The following is a 22,237-nucleotide window of genomic DNA, read 5'->3' as shown; positions in this document are numbered from 1 at the left end:
TCGGAGGGAGTCGCCAGTCCTCCGGGCCCGGGCGGTGGACGCTGGAGCCCCGGCTGGCGGCGTGGAGGTGCGTTTCTGAGAAGCCGAGCAGCGGCGCGGGCGGCGGGACTCGAGGCATGGCCCGGCTGTCGGTGATCCCCGGGTCGGCCACGGCGTGGACAGGTGAGCAGGTACCCGCGGCCAGCGGCAGAGATGGCCGGGGCTGCCAGGGCATCGGGCCCCAGAGCCCACGCCAGTCCAGGGGATGCGGGGCCCCCACGCAGGAGGGGGCGGTTGGGTGAAGAGGCCGCGGTGGATTCTCGGACTGCCGAGTCAGTCCCACCAGCGCCGCCGCCTCCTCGCCGGCTTTGCCACCAGGTGAGCAGGGGACGCCGGACGCGGGACGTCGGACGCGGGGGAGCCGCGCGGGGCGTGGACTCTGTGCCGGCCCCGCCCCCCGCGCGCGCACTGGCTGCTCCCCGCGACGTCACGCTCGGCTATAAAAGGCGCGGCTCGGGGCCCTTGCGGCGCTGGAGGAGCTCGAGGCTGAGGCTGCCGGGGGGCCGTGGGCTACCGGGCCGCCGGCGCCTCAGCGATGTTTTACTCAGGGCTCCTCACTGAGGGCGGCCGCAAGGAGACCGACATGCGGGAGGCGGCGTCGCTGCGACAGCAGCGCCGGATGAAGCAGGCGGTGCAGTTCATCCACAAGGACTCCGCCGACCTGCTGCCCCTGGACGGCCTCAAGAAGCTGGGCTCGTCCAAGGACATGGTGAGCCCCCGCCGCCGTTCTCGCCCCGGCCCCGGCGGCTTCGCGCCCGCGGTTTTCCGAGGCCCGGCCGTTGCGGCTTTCACTGAGTCACGGCCCGGCCCGCCGCTGCCCTTGGCTCGCGGTCGCTGCGTCGCGGATTCCTCCCCTTCCAGTACCCCTGCTGCGGTTTCGGTGGGGATTCCGTCGTAGCTTTTCTAGCTTGCGCTCCCCTCGGCTGTGCCTCCTCCCTGGATGTCTCTTCTCCAGTAGAAGGAAGAGGTCCTGCCCTGCCCTCTTGCCCTCGGGTCTGCTTTCTTTTTCCTTATTCTTAATACCGAATTTTGTTCACGGGGCTTGTGCCTCCTACGCTGTGTGGCTGTTCCTATGACCCAGACAGAGGTGATTCCTAATGGCTTTCCGTGAGGGGGAAAGGAGTGGAAAGAGGGTTTTTTGACAGTTGCCAGATCCAGAGGACTTTTGTTGAATCCATTGTCCCCCTGTGCAAAACCCACTTCTCTAGTTTTGGTCCTAACTTTGACCTTCCATCCTGAGTGGGGAGAGAGAAAAGGGGCCAGATGTGAAGGTTTCCTGAACCCCCAACATCTCTTCATCATTCTCCTCTTCCAGCCCCGCCCCCATGGAGTGGGTAGAGGGAGGAAGCCAGGCTGCCGCATCTCACCGACCAGCTCATGTGTGCATTTGGAGCTGGGGTGGGTGCAGTCTTTTTTTCTAGCACAGTTGTTCCTGGCATGAAGTAGAAGCACCTCAGGACAGGGGGCCTGGGGTCAAAGATGGTACTGTCCTCTTTCTATAGAATGGGATGGATGGCTAAGGGTTACCAATATAAAGAACTGTATTTGTCATCCCTCAGCCACTGTAGCCGTCCTGGGCCAAGTTTATGTTTAACTTTGTAGTTTTATCTGGAGTTTTCTTGTAGTTTGATTGTTTTCTTGAATTTCACAATCGCTTTATTCATTTGGGTGGTAATATATGAAACACTAATTAAATGTCTTTTAACAAATGAAATATGTGCTCTGCATAATTTTTCTAGTACTTTTTATTTTAAGCTTTTGAAATATTTAATTTTGGATGTGGTTGTCGGCCCTAGTTCACTGAAATTGCCATTTCTGGCCCCAGGAGGGCAGAGTTTCTGCAGCCATTTCCTTTTTTTTTTTTTTTTTAATTTAACAGCTCTAATGATACACAGGTACATTATATTATACACAGTATAATATAATATACAAAAATTATACACAGTATAATTTTTCTCCTCCCTGCCATTAGTTACTTCTGTGCAGGGTTTGTCTACTTCAGTTACCTTGCTCTGTTTTTTTACAAGTTGTGTTTTTTTTGTTTTGTTTTGCTTTTTGCACAACCCACAGGATAGTTTATCTGATTTATGCTAACCCAGAGTGATAAGTGATTGAAATGTGCTCCTGCAAAAGAGATAACTCTCTTTTCCCTTCTTTCACTTTAAAGCAATCTCGATTCATTTAACAAATCAGGTTCGAGAAGTATTCTTTCCTTCAGGCCAAATAATCCTATCCTAGTTCCTAGAATGCTCAGCAATCAATAAAGAAGGAAGTAGTATATTAAGAGAAGAATTAAAATACAGAGTTTTTAATGCTGGATTTGGTTGTCCCTCGTTGTCGAGGAGTTTCCTAGCCCTGAGAGCTACCTGAGCTTCCTTCTGCCTAGGATTTCTTATACTACTTCATGCTGTGTAAGAATTCCATCCGCTTTCCTGACTCCAGTCTGTCTCAGTTGAGTCACAAAGGGCTGACAGCATACAGCACAGGCAGCAGGCTGCAAAGAGGAAGGAGCCTCAAGAAGCGGGATATTGCCTTGAGTATGACACGTACACATGACAGTTGACTGTAAGGCTCTGAATCATGGTTCATGCTTTCTGTGCCCCACCGTCATGGAGTTGATTTCCCTCTCTCACTGTTTTCACACCTGTAATGTACAAGTGATTGCACAGAACAGCCAGGTTACAGAAACCAAGGCAGACCGAGGTAGGGCTAGGAGAGCCGCAAGCGCTGGGGTGAGGCAGCATGCTTAAACTCTCTTGGAACTGTTGTTGCAGCCTTAGTACAATCTTAGAAGTGACCTTAGAAGTACATTATTATTCTTTTACTTTATAAATACATCTGGGATAGACCAGTGTTGACTCAATTTTCTCTCACTGCAAGGGAAATTTGGAGGATGCTAAAATTAATTGAATAGTTCTTACTTGGAGTAGTTTATAGTATAATCTCGATAGAAGGAGTCCAAGAAAAGGGAGAGGATAGCATCAGAGGGAGATAAGGAAGAGAGAGGAGAAATTAGTTGTTATTGACTTTTGGGTTTGTGAAGATTGTAGGTTGTTTTTCCTCATACCAGCAACCTATATTTGAATTATACCGCTGGGATTTCTGAATTATCTACCTCTTACTATGCTGTTTCTGTAATGTTCACTGCTTGATACCAGCCTGCCAGCTCTTTTAGGACTGGCAGAAGGCAACCATAGGAAATCAAAGGGGGTCATGTTCTCTTGGCCCCAGGAAAGTGCCTTTGCCTATTCCTGTGTATCTGGAGTTGGCTGATACAAAGTCTTCTGTGGAAATTATATTTTTGTCTGGCCCTTTTGCTTTTATCCTTTTATCTTGTATTGTTCATTCTGTATTAGATTAAGAACTAAAACCAGAGATATGAGTGAGTAATATTATATTTGATTTTTTTTTTTAAGAGACGGGTTCTCACTCTATTGCCCAGGCTGGAATGCAGCTGCAGCCACATCTTACTGCAGCCTCGACCTCGCAGGCTCAAGAGATCCTCCCACCTCAACCTCCTGAGTAGCTAGGATTACAGGTGCACACCACAACACCAATCTAACTTTTGTATTTTTTGTAGAGATGGGATTTTGCCATATTGCCCAGGCTGGTCTTGAACTCCTGGTCTCAAGCGATCTGCCCACTTTAGCCTCCCAAAGTGCTGGGATTACAGACATGAGCTACCACACCCAGCCCTGATTTATTTATTTTTTTTTAACTCAATGAAGCTGGAGAAAAACATCTCCGTTCTTGGAAATTTGCCTGTTGTAATTTATCTTGTTTTAGCTACCAGGTTCATAAAAGTTTTTCTCATTGTGCTAAGGACTTTTTAATTTTTAAAAACAGTCATGTTATGTGGTAATATGCTGTCTTTCCTAAATGATATTATACTTACCTGTATACATTAGGCCATATTCTTACTTGTCTGGCAATAGAGTTTTTCTTTCCTACATATGATTGCTTCTGATCATAGCTAAATGCTTTTTCAAAACTGACTAGAATTAGGAATGACGCTGGGGGAAAGATGGTTGAACACAGTAAAGCAAACTTACCATAAAATACCTGAACAGAATCTCTGTCTATTAGAGCAGGTCTGTGTGGTGTGCCCTATAGATTAGCTATCCGTATCACCACAAATCATGGGCTGGAGAATTTCAGAGGCTTAGAAGAGAAGCGTGAAATACCAGTATAACACCAAGATCTGGCACAAACTGAAGATTTGCAGAGTCGTGATTGCATCCTCATAATAGCAAACATTATTTGAATACTTGCTGTGTTCAGGACACAGTCTAGGGGCTAGGACACAAATAGGAAGACAGAAAAGTTTCTCATTATAAACAGGTTTATAGGTTAGGGGGCAGGGAAGGACAGATCAGTTAATTTAATATACAAATATTTATTGAGTACCTACTACATATGTCATGCAATAATTTAAGCCTTGGAGATATAATAGTGAACCAAAACTGAGTTCCTGCCTTGACGGAACTTTCATTCTTGGAGGAGGAGGCAGAAAGTAAAATTAAGTAAATGTATATAAGGTAATAATAATAAATATTTTCCATGGAGAAAATAAATCAGGGTAAGGGGAATAGGGAAGGCAGTGACTGGGGTGGGGTGGAGTCTGGCTATTTTGTACAGGGTTGTCCGGGAAGGCCTATCTGATAAGATTACATTTGAGGAGATACTGAAGGGAATTAAGGAGCAAAGTTTCTCAGGGAAGAGTGTTCTAGGCAGAAGGAACAGCAAGTGCAAAGGACAGAGGCGTCACTGTGCTTGATATAACTGAAGAACTGTAAGAGGACCAGTGTAGCTAGATCAAAATGAGCAAGGGGAAGGGTGATAGAAGATAACATCAGAGATGTAGTAGGAGGCCATTGTGCAGGCATTTGGGTGGTTTTTTAAAATTATTTTTTATTTTTTTATTTTCCACTCTTTTCAGCGCATACCTATGCATTTGGGTTTTAACCTGAGATTGGAAACGAGTGGAATATTTTGAGCAGAGGGGTGATATGATACGACTTATTTTACAAAAAGACTACTCAGGCTACTATGTGGGTTACACTGTAAAGGGGCAAGAGTAGATGAAGCAGGAAGACTGATTAGGAAGCTATTATACAGTAGTTGAAGTGAGAGGTGATGGTACCTCAGAGCAGTGTGATAAGCTGTGAAGGAGACGAGGAAGGATCAGGTTCTGGATATATGTTGAAGGCAGAGCTGACAAATGTAATTGATGCATTGGATTAAGAGTGAAAGAGTAATCAAAGAAGACCACGAGGTTTTTAACCTAGCCATTGGAAGAACAGAATTATCACTTACTGAAGTGGATAAGACTTGCAGGGGGGAGCAGGTTGAGGATGGCAAATAAGAATGAAGAGTTTGCGGGCTGGGCGCGCTGGCTCATGCCTGTAATCCCAGCACTTTGGGAGGCCGAGGCGGGCAGGTCACGAGGTTAGGAGATCAAGACCATCCTGGCAAACACGGTGAAACCCCATCTCTACTAAAAAATACAAAAAATTAGCCAGGCCTGGTGGCGGGCACCTGTAGTCCCAGCTACTCGGGAAACTCGGGAGGCTGAGGCAGGAGAATGGTGTGAACCCAGGAGGCGGAGCTTGCAGTGAGCCGAGATCGTGCCAATGCACTCCAGCCTGGACGACAGAGCGAGCGAGACTCTGTCTCAAAAAAAAAAAAAAAAAAAAAAAAAAGAATGAAGAGTTTGATTTTTGAACAAGTTTAGGGTCCCAATTAGTTACTTAAATGTAGATGCTGAATAGACAATTCTAGAAGAAGATAAGTAACAGCACCAGAAAGCCTGTGCTAGTTGCCAAGATGTAATAGTCAAATGTGCCAGAGGAGTCCAGTGGAAGAAGTGATTTCTCTAACCTGATGTGATGATAAGGATGGAGACCGGCATCTATTTACACCTTTACCATTCCCTTTGAGCCAGCTGACTGTGAGATGGTATGGAGAGAAGGCTGCCTCTAGAGTGTGCTTTGTAGAACCTCAGAGTAGGAAGAATTTTACAGGTTATCTGGTCTAATTCCTTGCCCATTTGTGAATCCTTTCTAACAAAATGCAGCCTCCATGAACAGCTGAGAAACCATTATCTCAGACTAATCCACAAAACAGATAATAATGAGGAATAGGTTGTTTGTTGGGTCATGAGCAAAGGCAAAGAAATAGAACACAGAAGGCCTGGGGCAGTGTAACAGCCTGCCTTATGTTTTTGAGCAACTGCAAACTGAAGAACAATCTGTTTGTGTTTCCATGGGGTAGAATGGGTCACGTGTTATATACTCAGCTAGTAAGCAAAGAGAAGGCACAAATATTGGTGACCTTTTGGATTTCCAAGGTCAGAGATAGAGACATGTATACTGGGCTTGACTCAGGAGTCCATGTTTATCTATAGACTGTGTATGAGGACTAAAATGGAGTAGAATGATTTCAGGCCCTTTTGGGGTAAAAGAAAAAGTGAATGGTATCCATGACCCTCGTTCTAACTAAGCTCTAGTTGTGGCTCTGTGGCTAGCTAGTGACCTTGGATTTCTCTCTTGGGAATAAATGCTACAAAGAAAGCAGACCCCTACCATTTCCTCTGTTTTCTAGTTTGGTTCATTCTGTGGACCACAGAAATCCATTAGTTTCTGTCTGGGTAGCTTGGGTAAAGGGATTGAGAGAGTGCCTTTAAAGTTCTTGCTCAAATTGTGATTCTATGGTATCCTGCACTATAGTCTGATTCCTCTCACCTCTCTTTTCTTCAAACTCTATAGTTTGGTTAGAAGAGATGTTTAAGCAGTGTGGGTGCCAGATTGAGGAACTGTAGCTATTTCACCCAGAATACAGCACTTCCCATAGTGTTCATTTCCTTTAGAAGCTCTTGATGGTGATGGAGGCAGAATATTTGAACTTGCCTGGTTAGAGTTTAGATGCCTCTAGCAGCCACATTTCAGGAAGAGTAGAGAAGCAGGGACTGCTTAGGTTAGTAGCTGCCTTGTTGAAGTTTAGCATAAAGCAGAATCCACGTCAGAAAGACGACTTAAAAATTATGTCTAAATGGCCACCAGGGTATCTGCAGCATCCGTCTAGCAAATTAGTACTGTGTATCCTTTTTTCTTTCTTCTTTTTTTTTTTTTGAGATGGAGTCTCGCTCTCTCACCAGGCTGGAGTGCAGTGGTGCGATCTCAGCTCACTGCAACCTCCGCCTCCCGGGTTCAAGCGATTCTCCTCCCTCAGCCTCCCCAGTAGTTGGGATTACAGACACCCACCACCACACCTGGCTAATTTTTGTATTTTTAGTAGAGACAGGGTTTCACCACATTGGCCAGGATGGTCTTAATCTCCTGACTTCGTGATCCACCTGCCTCGGCCTCCCAAAGTGTTGGGATTACAGGCATGAGCCACTGTGCCTGGCCTCCTTTTTTCTTTTTTTGAGACAGAGTCTCACTCTGTCACCCAGGCTAAAGTGCAGTGTCGTGATCATAGCTCACTGCAGCCTTGAACTCCTGGCTTCAAGTGATCCTCCCACCTCAGCTCCCAAATAGCTGGGACTACAGGCGTGTGCCATCATGCCCAGCTAATTTTTAAATTTTTAAAATTTTTAATTAAAAAAATTGTTTTTGTAGAGACACAATTTCACTGTGTTGCTAGGTTGGTCTCAAAGTCCTGGCCTCAAGCAGTCCTGCCTCAGCCTCCCAAAGTGCTGGGATTATAGGCAAGAGCCAGTGCACCTGGTCAGTACTGTGTATCTTGAAAGACAGGACAGCCCTTGGAAAGCCAATATGTCAATAAACAAATGAGAACCACTTAACCATATTTATAAAACAGTCATAGACTGGGGATACAAATAGTACAAACTCTTTAATATACAAGTATTGAAGGGATTCTGAAAGAAAGAATTCAATGATATTAATCAAGAAAGGCTTTTTGGCTGGGTGTGATGGCCCACACCTGTAATCCCAGCACTTTGGGAGGCCAAGGCAAGTGGATCACCTGAGGTCAGGAGTTTGAGACCAGCCTGGCCAACATGGTGAAACCTCATCTCCACTAAAAAGGCAAAAATTAGCTGGGTGTGCTGCTACGCACCTGTAGTCCAGCTACTGGAGAGGCTGAGGTGAGAGAATTGCTTGAACCCAGGAGGCGGAGATTTCAGCAAGCCAAGATTGCGCCACTGCACTCCAGCCTGGGAGACAGAGTGAGACTCCATCTCAAAAAAAAAAAAAAAAACGGAAAAAAAGGCTTTTTGAAGAAAGAAGGGGTAGAGATTTCTTTCAGTACTATGTCAAGAGCTGAGGATATAGCTGAAATCAAGACAGTCACGGTCCCTGCCCTTGTGCAGTTAACATGCTGGTAGGGCAGGGGTGAAATATAAACAAGTAAATACACAAAATAATTTCATATTGATAATTACTATGAAAGAAATAGTGAGATTTGTTAGTAACTAAAAAGGTGACCTACCTACTTTAAGTTGTATGGTCAAGGAAGGTATCTCTGAGGAAATGACATTTGAACAGAGACCTGGAAGATAAGAGGGACCTAATTATTAGAAATGTTAGGGGAAGAACATTTCAGGCAGAGGGGACAGCCGGTGCAAAGGGATTGGAATGGGAAAGAAATTTTGAGCAAGGAAGTGAGTGTGGATGGTGTTGAATTTGAATGAATAAAGGGAGAGTGGTTTGTATATGGAAGGAGAGGCAAGGGCCAGTTGGTACAGAGCTGTATAGAGAAGGGTAAAAAGTTTGGATTTTTTCTGAAGAACAATGGGAAGCCATTGAAGGGTTTTGAGTAAAGTACTGTATTACCTGACTTATGTTTTAAAAAGCTTACTCTGGTTTCCATGCAAAGAATGGACTGGAGAAGGGTAAAAGAAGAGGCAGAGTGCAAGTTAGGAGGCTGTGACAGTACAGATAAGAAATTATAGTGGTTTGGATTAGATTGGAGGTAGTAAAGATGGGGAGAAGCAGATCAATTCCAGGTGTGTTTCAGAGTACAATAGCACTTTTGATGGGAGGTCAGGAAATGAAAAAATCAAGAATGGATGTATGGTGGTGCCACTTACCAAGGTTGCTGGAAAGGAATTAACCCAATATGTTAAAACTGAACAAGTCTTTGGAGCTCAAACCTCCTTTATGACTGATCAAGAGAGTAAGGTTTGGAGAAAAGTAATGCTCATAGAGGTTAGTGATTTGCCCAAGCTAATATGTGACAAGTGGTAATTTGCTGAAAGCAGAAAGCCTTCATGGAGTAATAATTAAAAAGATGAGATTGGGAAGGAGGATGAATGGTAGTGGAAGGTCTTGAATGCTAAATTGAGGATTTTTCTTTGTTACAACTAGCAAGAGAACCACTGTGGGGGAAGAGGACCATGAAAGTAATGTTAGGAGATTGGGCTTAGCAGTAACGTAAATGAAGAAGAAAATAAGAGGAGGCAGAATTTCACCCACCGAGATAGGGAATAAGGGAGAATGCGCAAGTTTGATAGAAAATATCAGTGGGATAAGTTACATTTGAAGTGCCTGTGGAATATCTAAGTAGAGAAGTTGAAAAAGGCAGTTGGATCTATGGGTCTAGAATTGAGGTGACATCTGGACATGAGATAGAGTCATCATTATAAAGGTAGTAATTTATGCAATGAAAACAGATAAAATTGCCCTGGGAGTATATGTAGAGTGACAAAGGACCAAAGATAGAGCGATGAGGAACACTAACATTTAAGAAATGAACATAGGCAAAGGAACCAGTGAGAGAGACAGGAACAGAATAAACAGGTGGTTTTAGAGGCCAGTGGAGGAGCGTTTCAGGATAAATGAAATGTTGAGTTTATTGCAGCATTGTTTCTAATGGCAAACATATGAAAATAATCTAAATGCCCATTAGTAAATAGTTAAGGTATGTTTATACCACAAACTTGTCTGTCAAGGATGTGCTGTTTTAAAATGCAGAAAGTAGGGCAGACATAAGAAAATAGATGCTAAGCTGGTTATAAGATAACCTGGCATTATACCTGCCTAAGTTACATTGTGTGTGTGCACATGCTTTAGTTTTTGCATCTGGCAGACACTGTTAGTTGGCTAAATTATCACCCATCCTTAGCCCTTTTCTATATGCTGAACTCCTCTATAGAGATTATAAAAGCTAAATTCTCTCCCAATGTCTGTTAGAGCTAGGAATGGCCATATGAGTTCTGACCAAGAAGATATGGGCAAAAAACTGCTGAAGGAACTTCTGGGAAAGCTTTTCCTTTTCTGATAAAAGCAATTGATGGTGTTAGTGTAGTCCCTCCTCCTTCCTCATTTCTTGAATGTGGATATAATGCCTGGAGCTGGGGTATTCATCTGTGACCATGAAGGAATGTCCAAGAGAATTAACAGAGTCAGTAGCCCTGAAGTTGTTAAGCTGCTGAGTTAGTATCAGCAGCTTCTATGTCTAGACTTCTTGTTATGTCAGAAAAATAAATCTCCATTTAAACTACTGTAAGTTGGCTTTTCTTGTGGCTGAACTCTTTTCTGCTACATGGGGTATATTTTTATTTAAAATTTTTAAAAATGTAAATAATTTAAAACTTTTAAAAATTTAAAGCTGTTGCTTGTGTTAGGGATCTCCATATCTCCAAGTAAATGGTGATACTGCTATTTCTTAATTAACTGTTTTCATCACTATCTATCTAGTCTTACTTTTTTTTTTTTTTTTTTTTTTGAGGCAGGGTCTCGCTTTGTTGCCCAGGCTGGAGTGCAGTGGTGTGATCTTGGCTCACTACCACCTCCACCTTCTAGGCTCAAATTAGTCTCCTACCTCAGCCTCCCAGGTAGCTGGGGCTACAGGTGTGCACTACCATGCCTGGCTAATTTTTGTATTTTTTGTAGAGGCAGAATTTCACCATGTTGCCCAGTCTGGTCTTGAACTCCTGGGCTCAAGCAATCCGCCCGCCTTGGCCTCCCAAAGTGCTGGGATTACAGGTGTGAGCCACCGCACCTGGACAGAAAATGCTTTTATATATTAAATGAAAATAGAAAATTTCAGAACAGTTTTATAGTATGGTTAGTCTTTTATATATTTATAAATGTATTAATATTTTTTGAAAGATATATTTCTAAATTTAATGGTCATTATTTGTTGGGAGTGGGACTGAGAAGGGTTTGAGAGATTGGGGAGGTTTTTGCTTTTAATTTTATTTATTTATGTATTTGTTCATTTATTTATTGTTTTGAGATAAAGTCTTGCTCTGTTGCCCAGGCTGGAGTGCAGTGGTGCGATCTAGGCTCACTGCAACCTCGGCCTCCTGGGTTCAAGCAATTCTCCTGTCTCACCCTCTCTAGTAGCTGGGATTAAAGGTGCATGCCACCATGCCTGGCCAATTTTTGTATTTTTTCTTTTAGTAGAGACGGGGTTTTGCCATGTTGGACAGGCTGGTCTCGAACTCCTGAGCTCAAGAGATCCGCCTGCCTCGGCCTTCCAAAGTGTTGGGATTACAGGCGTGAGCCACCGTGCCTGGCCTTTGCTTTTTATTTTATATATTTCAGTGATACTTAAGTATTTTACATTGAGCATGTGTTTGAACCTTTTTTCGTTACTAAAGAACAAGTAAAGGAATAGTCAGCAGGGCCAAATGCACTAGAAAAGTCTGGTAAAATTAAGGCTGAAAATGTCTATTGTATTTGGAAATCAGAGGTAATTATTGGTATGGGATAAGAAGTGATCTCAGTGAAGAAAATATGGGATATCAGAAAATAGATGTCATGGTTTAGTCTTTTTTTAAAAAGACCATTCCAGATAAGGAGGGTGATTAAAGGAGGCTGTAGAGTAAAGGCAGCAGGATCTGACATTTTGTGGAGGAGTTTTCTCCCCAATATCTAGGAACTTTTAGTATGTTTTATAACTTTTGGAAGAAGAATCCAGTAGAAAGAGAGGAAAATACAGAAAAGGGATGAATTCAAGCATAATGATTTCAGAACTTCCCTCGTTTGTCTCATCTGTCCACTAATGATTAGGTTCCTTTGCAAGATTAAGAACCATATAAAGTGTTTAGCAAGACCAATGTAGGAAGACATCCCCAAACTTTAGGTAAGAGGGCTTTGTTTAGGTGGTCTTTGAAACTCCTTCCAATCTTCACTTCTACAAGTCCAGTTTTATCTGAGTTGGTCCTGGTAATCATGGATGTAACAGAAACAAACACCCTGCTTTAGTATGGCTTGAGCTAGGAATCCATTCTTATTGGTGAGAGAGATTCGAATGAAACATTTTCATTTCTTTTGACGAGCAAAGCATTATCCCAGTGTTGCATCACAAAATCTGACAGAGTTAGCACTTCCTCTAGCTCCTAGTCAAGCTAAGAAGCTCTCATTTTCTTTACAAGTGCCTCTCCCTCCACTTTTCCCAAAGATACCAATTTAGAATGTGCTTTGCCAAGAATCAGTGTATTTTGGGAATCCATTTCTTCATCTCACTAGGGTTACAATGAGTCATGGCTGTGACTGCATTCTTCCTTAGGAATCTGAAAGGTGGCAGATACACTGAAGACCTCCAGTGCCAGCCCCTCCCCTTGAAAGGTTCTAGGCTCTGGGCTTCTAAGAGTGACTTCCTTCCCCATAGAATGAGAGTGTCATCTGGTATATGTTAGATAGAAACTTGGGGTGAAACACTCTCCTTTGAGGGATTTTAGGTTAAACACTCTCCTTTGAGGGATTTTAAATGGTATTGTAGCCGGGACATAAGATATTTGTGTATACAAATTTCTCCAGTCAAAGGATTTCTTTTCAAGAGATATCTTAAACTTTCTGGAGGCCACTTTGAATAGAAACAGTGGAGCATGATTATATCTGCCCTAGGAACTCTCCTAAGCTCTATCAAAGTGTAGACTTAAACTCACACTTCTCATTCTGCTTCTTAACATTAGGCATCCTGGCATGCATATAAGGTCTAATTAAGTCCCCTGCTTCTTGGTCAGTGTCTTTCCCCTTCATACCTCCACTTTTTGGGCCATTGAAGGGAAGGGAAATGGATGACAAGATAGGGCAGGAGAAACCAGTGTTTTGAGGTCCAGGGGATGCCAGCATCGATGATTCTTGTGTGTTCTGTCAGGTTTCAAAGTGTGTCTGCTGAGAGGCTTGCTCAGCAAGTGTGAATTCCTGTCTTTTCACCCTATCCACCCATGGGTGACTCAGTCCACAGGACAGCCAGCCACTAAGGCTTCTGCAGGCTGCATCTGAAAGATAAGAGAGTGAGACTTGACACAGAAGTAGGCAGAGCTTCTGAATACCTGTGTTAGCTAAGTTTCTTCAGCCTATGAAAATGAGCTGCCCTTTCTATAAGGCAGTGATTTGCTGTCACCTAGGAAGATACAGAGATTACTTACTTTAGACTAAGACCACTTTTCCCTTGAAATGCTCTTGTAAGGGGAAGAAAGGTAGCAGGCCTAGGTTAGTCCAAATCACAAGGGTTCTCAGTTCTCTTAAGCCCTAGAATATTTATCGGCCCTCTCCACATTTCCCAGTGTCATATCTTGCATATTCATTCATTCAGGGTGGCCTACTGCAAATTGGTTTATGGTACCTGCTCTGACAATACCAGTGAAGTCCTCACTTGAAGGAAGTATAAATAAGAAGCAAAGATAGAGCTCAGTTATGGGAGGCTCCTTCATTATTTTTATGGCACCTGGGGGACAATGGGAAAGAGGGATGTGGCCTGTCACTAAGAAGTCTCTGCTTTCTATCCCTCAAGCAACCTCATAATATTCTGCAGAGGCGCCTCATGGAAACCAACCTGTCTAAGCTCCGAAGCGGCCGTGTCCCTTGGGCCTCTAAGACGAACAAACTCAATCAGGCTAAGTCTGAGGGGCTAAAGAAGTCTGAGGAGGATGACATGATTTTGGTTTCTTGCCAGGTAATGTTCTGAGAACAGCTTTTCCAGGGTTTTCTGCAAAGTAGGATGTGGGGCCCTCTCCTCCTGACTTTATAGAGTGTGGGTCTCATGGAATTCATAAGTGAGTTTTAAAAGGGGCACTCCATGCAACACTGGAAGTGTATGCAACATTTTGTAAGCATGTGCATCTTTATGGGAAGAAGGAACAAAGCTTTCATCAGATTTACAAATGGGTATGTGATTTTTTTAAAAAAGATTAAGAGCTATTTGGTGTATAGCATGAAACACCTAGAGTTTTTGGGGGATCTTCTGTCAGCTCTGGATTCAGCAGGAACAAGAGCCAGTCAAAGGCAGACTTAGCAGTGGGTAAAGATGGGACACTATAGCCCATAATTGGGAGGATGCTCTCCAACCCTGCCTTTCATATGACATCTGCTGCTTGCTGTCAGCATCTCCTTTCCCTTTTGCTTCTCTGGCTCTTATTGAACAGTACATTTCCTCCCCACAGTGTGCTGGAAAGGATGTGAAAGCCTTGGTTGACACAGGTTGCCTATATAATCTCATCTCTTTGGCCTGTGTGGACAGATTGGGGTAAGTAGCCACTTGTGCTGAGTGGAACTTAGATGTGACTGTACTCTTCGCTTCACTCTATTTTATGGTTAGAGATGGTGAGGGTCTCTACAGCAGCTCAAAGAGAAGTATGCAGAGTTCAGATCTCAGCTGGAACCAGAATCCTTAGTAGAGGGGAGGAGTAGTGGGTTATCGGGCAAGTGGGAGAAATCAGTGAGCAGGGAAACCTTTGGCTTTCTGTTAACTCCCCCTATTAAGTTTTGAGCAAAGACTTCTAAACTTGAATGAGAGAGCCTGAGACCTCTGGCTCATTGTGTGCCCTGCCCTGATCCACTAGATAGCAAATTAAAAAGAGCTGTCCTGTTGGTATACTCCATCCAGATGAGTAAAAGTAGGGATGTGGTGGGGCTTAGCTTACTCAGAGTCTTTCTGGAGGATGCATTGCAGGTCCCCAAGAAACATCCATCAGAACTGAGAATAGGACTGCAGCTGCTACTGGGCCTGGGCCATCATAAGGGTAATTAGCCAGTAGTTTCTTTTGTTTGTTTTGTGTGGCGGAGCCTCACTGTGTTGCCCAGGCTGGAGTGCAGTGGTGCAATCTCAGCTCACTGCAACCTCCGCCTCCTGGGCTCAAGTGATCCTCCTGCCTCAGCCTCCCGAGTAACTGGGACTACGTGTGCGCCACTATGCCTAGCTAATTTTTTGTATTTTTTGTAGAGAGGGGGTTTTGCCGTGTTGCCCAGGATGGTTTTCAACTCCTGGGCTCAAGCAATCTGCCCGCTTCAGCCTCCCAAAGTGCTAGCATTACAGGCGTGAGCCACTGCACCCAGCCCTGAGCTTTTTGTGTGGTAAAAATATGAAGTATAGTGCAACATGATGGTTCCAGAAAGACTAACAATGTCCTGGTGCATAATTAGGCAGCAGACTGCCATGATTCCAGAGGAATTAATAACCATCTGTAAAACTGCAATTATTTTTCTTTTGGATGGGCTATAACACCAAAAGAGAGGAAATAGAGGAAAGCAGAAGTATTGGCACAGAAAGTCCATAATTAAGTATTTATCCACCAACCCATAATAGCTCGGGTGCTAGCTATTCCAATCAGCTTATGTAACATGTGAAACCTTGGTACTGTTTCTTTCCTTCCTCCCCTGCACAGACAAGTTAAATTAACAAGGATTTTCTCCATGATATTCCTTGCTGATATGAATATCAGTGCACTTACCAAATAAGTACTTGCCTCCATTAACATTATAGTCTAAGACAGACTGATGAAGACAGAGTGAAATAGAAAGGACAATGAGAAAATTACACATTGAACAAAGCACCTTATAAAATTAGGATTAATCTGACCTCTAGTATCTGTTACTCACAGATGGGTAAAAGGATGTGTCAACTCAATTGCCTCACACAATAGTGGGGACAGTAGGATACAGAATAGGATTCTCTGAATATATCAGTTCCCCTCTCTTCACCAATACACATAAGTGATGTAAGGTTTTTGAGAACGGGAGATGAGTCTTTAGTGTTTTTATATCCCCCTGGCATGTTTAGGACAAAGTGCTGGAACAACATATGTAGGATGGCTAGCACTTTTCTGTAGATTAATCCCAGGAGATCCCTGGAGAATTCCAATTGTAGGTCAGAAGGTAGGCATTGCAGGATTCTACCAGGAATCTCTGTCAAGGGGATTTTGGTATCTTCCTCTTTGGTACAGACTCAAGGAGCATGTCAGATCCCACAAGCATGAAGGAGAAAAGCTTTCTCTACCCCGGCATCTCAAAGTAGTGGGCCAGATTGAGCACCTAGTGATCACACTGGGCTCCCTCCGCCTGGACTGCCCAGCAGCTGTGGTTGGTAAGCAGAATTGAGGGCTGGACCTATGGACCCTAACGGAAACCCTCTCCCTACCCCCAACAAAACCTCATGTCATCTCATGCCTGTAAATATTGACTTTTTCAAAATGGTTCCCATTTTTCTGTACTGTAGACCTTGTCCCAATTTTTGTTCTCCAAAGTAATAGATGGGCCCTGAGCTACATTCAAGACATGTTGAGAATCAATCAGTAAAACAAATGTGGAGGTCAGATAAAAAAAAAATTCGGCCAGGTGCGGTGGCTCATGCCTGTAATCCCAGCACTTTGGGAGGCCGAGGCGGGCGGATCACGAGGTCAGGAGGTCGAGACCATCCTAGCTAACACAGTGAAACCCCGTCTCTACTAAAAATACAAAAAATTAGCCAGGCGTGGTGGTGGGCGCCTGTAGTCCCAGCTACTCGGGAGGCTAAGGCAGGAGAATGGTGTGAACCTGGGAGGCGGAGCTTGCAGTGAGCTGAGATCGCGCCACTGCACTCCAGCCTGGGCGACAGAGCAAGACTCCGTCTCAAAAAAAAAAAAAAAAAATTCAAGGAGCAAGAGGCCGGGCGCAGTGGCTCACGCCTGTAATCCCAGCACTTTGGGGGGCCAAGGCGGGCAGATCACCTGAGGTTGGGAGTTTGAGAGCAGCCTGACCAACATGGAGAAACCCCGTCTGTACTAAAAATAAAAAATTAGCCGGGACTGGTGGCGCATACCTTTAATCCCAGCTACTTGGGAGGCTGAGGTAGGAGAGTCGCTTGGACCCGAGAGGCAGAGCTTGCAGTGAGCAGAGATCGCGCCATTGCACTCCAGCCTGGGCAACAAGAGCGAAACTCCGTCTCAAAAGAAAGAAAAAAAAAAAGGAGCAAGAAAACACATTTTTATGTACAGGTGAAAATGTCCCTTGAGAGCTTTCCATGAACTAGTTAGAGACAGAGAGCAACTTACTCACTCCTTTGCCATAAATCCCTTGATAATTTCCCACCAGTTTCCACACTTCTCTACATTTTACTCTTGACTACTCCAAGTTCTTGGTTTTTGTGTAAAGGCCTTTGTCCTTTAGAGTAAAAAAGACCTGGGTTTGAATCTTGGCTCTATTGCCTTGTAAGTTTAATGATCTAGGAAAATTACTTAATATAACACATGCTCGGCCAGGCGCGGTGGCTCATGCCTGTAATCCCAACACTTTGGGAGGCTGAGGCGGGTGGATCTCCTGAGGTCAGTTCGAGAGAAGCCTGGCCAACATGGCGAAACCCTGTCTCTACTAAAAATACACAAATTAGCCAAGTGTGGTGGTGGGTGCTGGTAATCCCAGCTACTCCAGAGGCTGAGGCAGGAGAATTGCTTGAACCTGAGAGGCAGAGGTTGCAGTGAGCCGAGATTGCGCCACTGCACTCCAGCCTGGGCAACAAGAGCGAAACTCCATCTCAAAAAATAATAATAAAATAAAAATAACACATGCTCAATATATGTTTATTGGATGTTATTGGATGGATGGGTGGAACCTAATAGTGATTAGGCCAACTTCTAAGCAAGCATGGAAATGGCTAAATCTTAATCATTTTTTTGTTTTTATTAGATGACAATGAGAAAAACTTGTCCCTTGGTCTACAGACTCTCCGATCTCTGAAGGTAAGATTGACTCCACTTACCCCTTGATACTTCCTCTCTGAGGCAGGTATCCTCTTACACAGGAACTCATAGTGGTATCACTGACAAGTTACCTGTTTTCAGTGCATCATAAACTTGGATAAGCACCGGCTGATCATGGGGAAGACAGACAAGGAAGAAATCCCTTTTGTGGAGACAGTCTCTTTGAATGAAGACAAGTGAGTGCCCAAATGGGTCAGATCAAGTCACATCCATTTGTCATCAGCTGTGAGCAGGGTGGTGGTGGTTCTCAGACAGGACATGGGGTTGTATCCTGTCTTTGGCTTTCAATTATACTACAAATCCACCCTTCCCCACACCCAGAGTTCATCACCCCACAAAACTCTGTAGTGCACACATCAGAATGAGCAATGGTGATGCCACACAGAGTGGTAGGGAAATGACTAGCTTTGAAAGCAAAATTTTACTTGCCTTCAGCTTAACTTTTTTTGAATTTGGCATTATTTCTCCTGATATTTATTTCTCATTTCAGCACTTCAGAAGCATAACTACAGCCTGCAGCATGTCTGCACGTGTGCATACACACCGGGTTGACAGATTGAGAAAACTGGGTTTGAACCAAATGCCGTAGTGACTTGCTGTGGACCAAGTCTTTCCATCTAATAGAAGCCCCAGGGGCTCCTTCCCATTCAGACCTCTCTAGACTATAGTCTATGCTTAGAGTTCTTGTCTGGTTATGGCCATTGTTTTTTACTACTTTGATCACTTAACTTATAGACCTTTTTTGACACTGCCAGTCTCACTTGTGGCCTATTTCTCTGCTTCTTCCAGGAATTTGCTTTTATTAGTCAAGTATAGGGGCTGCCAGGTTCTGTGTCTCCATAGATATATGTGCTTCTTTTCCTATAGCTAAATGTATAATCAACAGGAACCTGACCTTTACCTCCTTTCAGCTGTTTCAAACAGGTGCCAGGATACCTATGTCTTAGAATTAGAGTTTCTTCAAATTGATTCATTGATTTCTCAAGTATGGATTATGTGAAAGAGCCCAGGGACATCATCCATTACAGTTTAACTTTCATTTAAAGGTCCAGAGAGGCAAGTGAATTGTCTAAGTTCATATATTAGGTCAGTGACTGAAGGGACCAAGAACACAGACCTGATTTCCAAGCCAAGACTCCCATGCTGCTGCATTTGTATTCAAGCCTTTAACAGGAGGGCAAAGAGGTGAGAATGTGTTTAAAAAAAAAAAAAAAGGCAGAGCATGGGAGGAATATTCTCTGGAGATGGATGCTAGGATGATTTGGGTAGCTCTCCCTCCTGTGTGCCAAGCCCACTAAAAGTTCCTTGCCCCAAACTGTCACATTTAGGCCCTCATCTTGGTGCCTAAAAACGAGCGTACAAAGATGAATGAAATGGTTTCTCACTGTGAACCTCTTGGAGGAAAGGAGGAACCACAGACAGAGGAATATTAATCCCTCTCTGATATGGAATTGAAGGCTTAAGTAAATCAGAGTGTCACTGTCAGACATTGATTACTCCCAAGATCCGATCAGCATTTCTGCCCATCCTATTATGTGTCTGTCAAGGACTGAAGTAGCTGGAAACCAGGAGTAGAGAAAGATGGGGGAAAAAAAAGAGCAAGGCCAGAATAGAAGGGAGTAGACTGAGTAGAATCAATTGGTGGAGAGGCCTATCTAGATAAACCTTTCTGGGAGGCAGGGAATGACATTTTCAGGCAGGGAATTGAGATGTTCAGTTCTGTCCTGATACAAGGAAAGAGGCAGAGCAGGAGCCGGCAATGTTAAGGACAACTTTTTATAACTGCCCAGTATTTCCTGACCCCTGTCAAAGGTTGGGGAGAATACAAGGTTTCTTGAAGCTTTTTGACTGGGGTGTCACATTAGGCACACAGGTGTCTATAATGGAATCTCCCCTTCAGTTTGGTCATAGAAGTGCTTGGACAAGTCAGAAAAATAGCTAGCTGTGGGTATCCCTTTAAGATATTCCCAAGTCTACCCTGTGTCATAGCAGTAGTTCTCAGAGTGTTTGTTTAAAGGATCCCACTTTGAACTTTGCCAAGTACTACCAACTACCTTGTCTGGTGTTCAGCAACTGCCCCTACTGAACAGCCCTTTGGAACTCTGAATGATTTGGGCCTCACAGAAGCTCCCTAAAGCCTAGGAACTTGGTGACTATCATTTGAACAACTAGGCAGCCATACTGCAGTCAGTTGTCATGGGGTCATTCCCTAGGCCCCCTTCCTATCAGCCTCTACCTAAAGAAGCTAGATAGGAAGCTAAGCACAGCCATGGTTGGGAGGCTACATCTAAAGCTCATGAGGGGTGATCCCGGGGTTACCAGCCTTCAGCACTCCCTCTAGCAACACCCCATTCTCTTACCTAGCGGGGATTTGTACCTTTCCACTGAGGCCTCTCCATGTTCCTTCCCTACCTTTCATGGCAATACTTTGGCCTGCCTCTTATCCTGGTACTAAGTTGAAGTAAAGCTCACCCTTTACTTCCCTACTTGAAAGTTCTACTCTGAGCCTTGACTCTTAGCCACAGTGAGGCATGTTGAAGGTTCCTGCTGGTTTATTCTTTTTTTTTTTTTTTTTTTAGACAGAGTCTCACTCTGTTGCCCAGGCTGGAGTGCAGTGGCACGATCTCGGTTCACTGCAAGCTCCGCCTCCCGGGTTCATGCCATTCTCCTGCCTCAGCCTCCCAAGTAGCTGGGACTACAGGCGCCTGCCACCACGCCTGGCTAATTTTTTGTATTTTTAGTAGAGACGGGTTTCACCGTGTTAGCTAGGATGGTCTTGATCTCCTGACCTTGTGGTCCGCCCACCTCAGCCTCCCAAAGTGCTGGGATTACAGGCGTGACCACCGCACCCGGCCTTCATTCACTTTCTTTAAATGCCTCCAAGTTGATTATTCTCCTAGCTCATATCTCCTTGATGTGCATGAGGGAGCACTGGGTCTAATTTTTGGGGGCTGAGAAGGTAAGAAGGTGAGGTCAGTTTTTCCCAGGAGTCCTAAAAAATTCTGGTACCTTACATTGAGGGTGTGGGAGAAAGGGTGTCATAGTTCTGAAAATAGGCAGTAGCATGAAGCACCAGACCTGTCTCATTCCTTATTAGATGTCTATCTCAAATAACAGAGTTTGAAAAATACTGGTTTTATCATTTGATATTTCCATGCCTGACTCGGGAAAATAACATTTTCTGACTTTTTTCTATTTTCTTGCCCTGCACAGACCCTACCTGGTACAATTTTCTATTTCTTAGCTCAAAGTGTCTATACAATGGGTTGCCTGGTATGTCAGCTGCCCTCACTCTTGTGTAATAGAAATATATTGCCAGGGTGGGGACGTGGAGGAGACGAACTGGATTCCTTCCTCCTTCTGTTGCCAGGCCTCTCTGCATTGGCACTTTATCCTTTCAGTGTTTCTGGCTGTGTTGGTTTCATTTGTGAGACTGATGTAACAATAAAGTGAAATCTTCCCCTCTGTGTGCTTGTCTGACAAAGTCTTTGTGTCAGGGCCCCAGTCTGGAAAGTCGGGGAGACTAGGTAAAGTCTAATTGCATCAGCATTTTTCTCTTAGGGTCTCCTGTTCCTCCATTGCTACTGGCCCTTCAGGTGTCTCTTATTGACTGTATGTCGAGCACATTAGCAAACCTCACTGAGCTTGGTTTTGTAATCTATAAAACAGAAGTAATTAAAGTGCTTACCTCACAGTGTCAAATAAGAAAATCCATATAGAGTGGTTGGCATATGGTAGTCACTCAGAACTTCATATACGGGAACAATCTTTTATGGTGGACCTGTCAGCAGTCCGAGAGAACACTTCTAGAAAAGGAAATATAGCTGGACGCGGTGGCTCACACCTGTAATCCCAGCACTCTGGAAGGCTGAGGCTGGAGGATTACTTGAGCCCAGGAGTTCAAGACCAGCCTGGACCACATAGCAAGACCCCCTTCTCTACAATTTTTTTTTTTAATTAGCCGGGAGTGGTGGCATGCACCTGTAGTCCCAGCTACTTGAGAGACTGAGGCAGGAGGATCACTTGAAGCCGGGAGGTCTAGGCTGCAGTGAGCCATGATTGAGCCACTGTACTCCAGCCTGGGTGACAGGGCAAGACCCTGTCTCAAACAAAAAAAAAAAAAAAAAAAAAAGGAAATATTTAGTTCAAACAGGAGAGGTTTGGGAAGGGAAAGAGTTGAATGAACCTTAATATATAGTTAAAGTCATTGTCCAAATGGCATATCAAATAAATGTATTTTCAAGATGATGGAAACTTACCTTTTAAGTA

General features: G+C 44.2%; 1 protein-coding gene across 1 annotated transcript; it reads left to right on the top strand.

The window, feature by feature from the left end:
• Positions 1-447: 447 nt before the first annotated feature.
• Positions 448-21,435, top strand: NRIP3 (nuclear receptor interacting protein 3). The gene is made up of 7 exons (XM_014346702.3): positions 448-748; positions 13,750-13,911; positions 14,399-14,481; positions 16,178-16,317; positions 17,895-17,947; positions 18,050-18,144; positions 18,459-21,435. The coding sequence occupies exons 1-7, from the start codon at positions 575-577 to the stop codon at positions 18,472-18,474; spliced, it is 723 nt and encodes a 240-aa protein (XP_014202188.2). The 5' UTR covers positions 448-574; the 3' UTR covers positions 18,475-21,435.
• The last annotated feature ends 802 nt before the right edge of the window (positions 21,436-22,237 follow it).

The sequence above is a fragment of the Pan paniscus genome, chromosome 9 (assembly GCF_029289425.2).
Source record: "Pan paniscus chromosome 9, NHGRI_mPanPan1-v2.0_pri, whole genome shotgun sequence".
NCBI lineage: Eukaryota > Metazoa > Chordata > Mammalia > Primates > Hominidae > Pan > Pan paniscus.
The sequence above is the reverse complement of the archived record's forward strand: the minus strand, read 5'-3'. Positions and strand labels throughout refer to the sequence as shown.

Excerpts from the sequence above, each read along its gene's own strand:
- NRIP3 (XM_014346702.3), top strand. The coding sequence starts at position 575 with ATGTTTTACTCAGGGCTCCTCACTGAGGGCGGCCGCAAGGAGACCGAC. Across the intron at positions 749-13,749 it reads TGGGCTCGTCCAAGGACATG|CAACCTCATAATATTCTGCA; the intron begins GTGAGCCCCCGC and ends CTATCCCTCAAG. Across the intron at positions 17,948-18,049 it reads AGACTCTCCGATCTCTGAAG|TGCATCATAAACTTGGATAA; the intron begins GTAAGATTGACT and ends ACCTGTTTTCAG.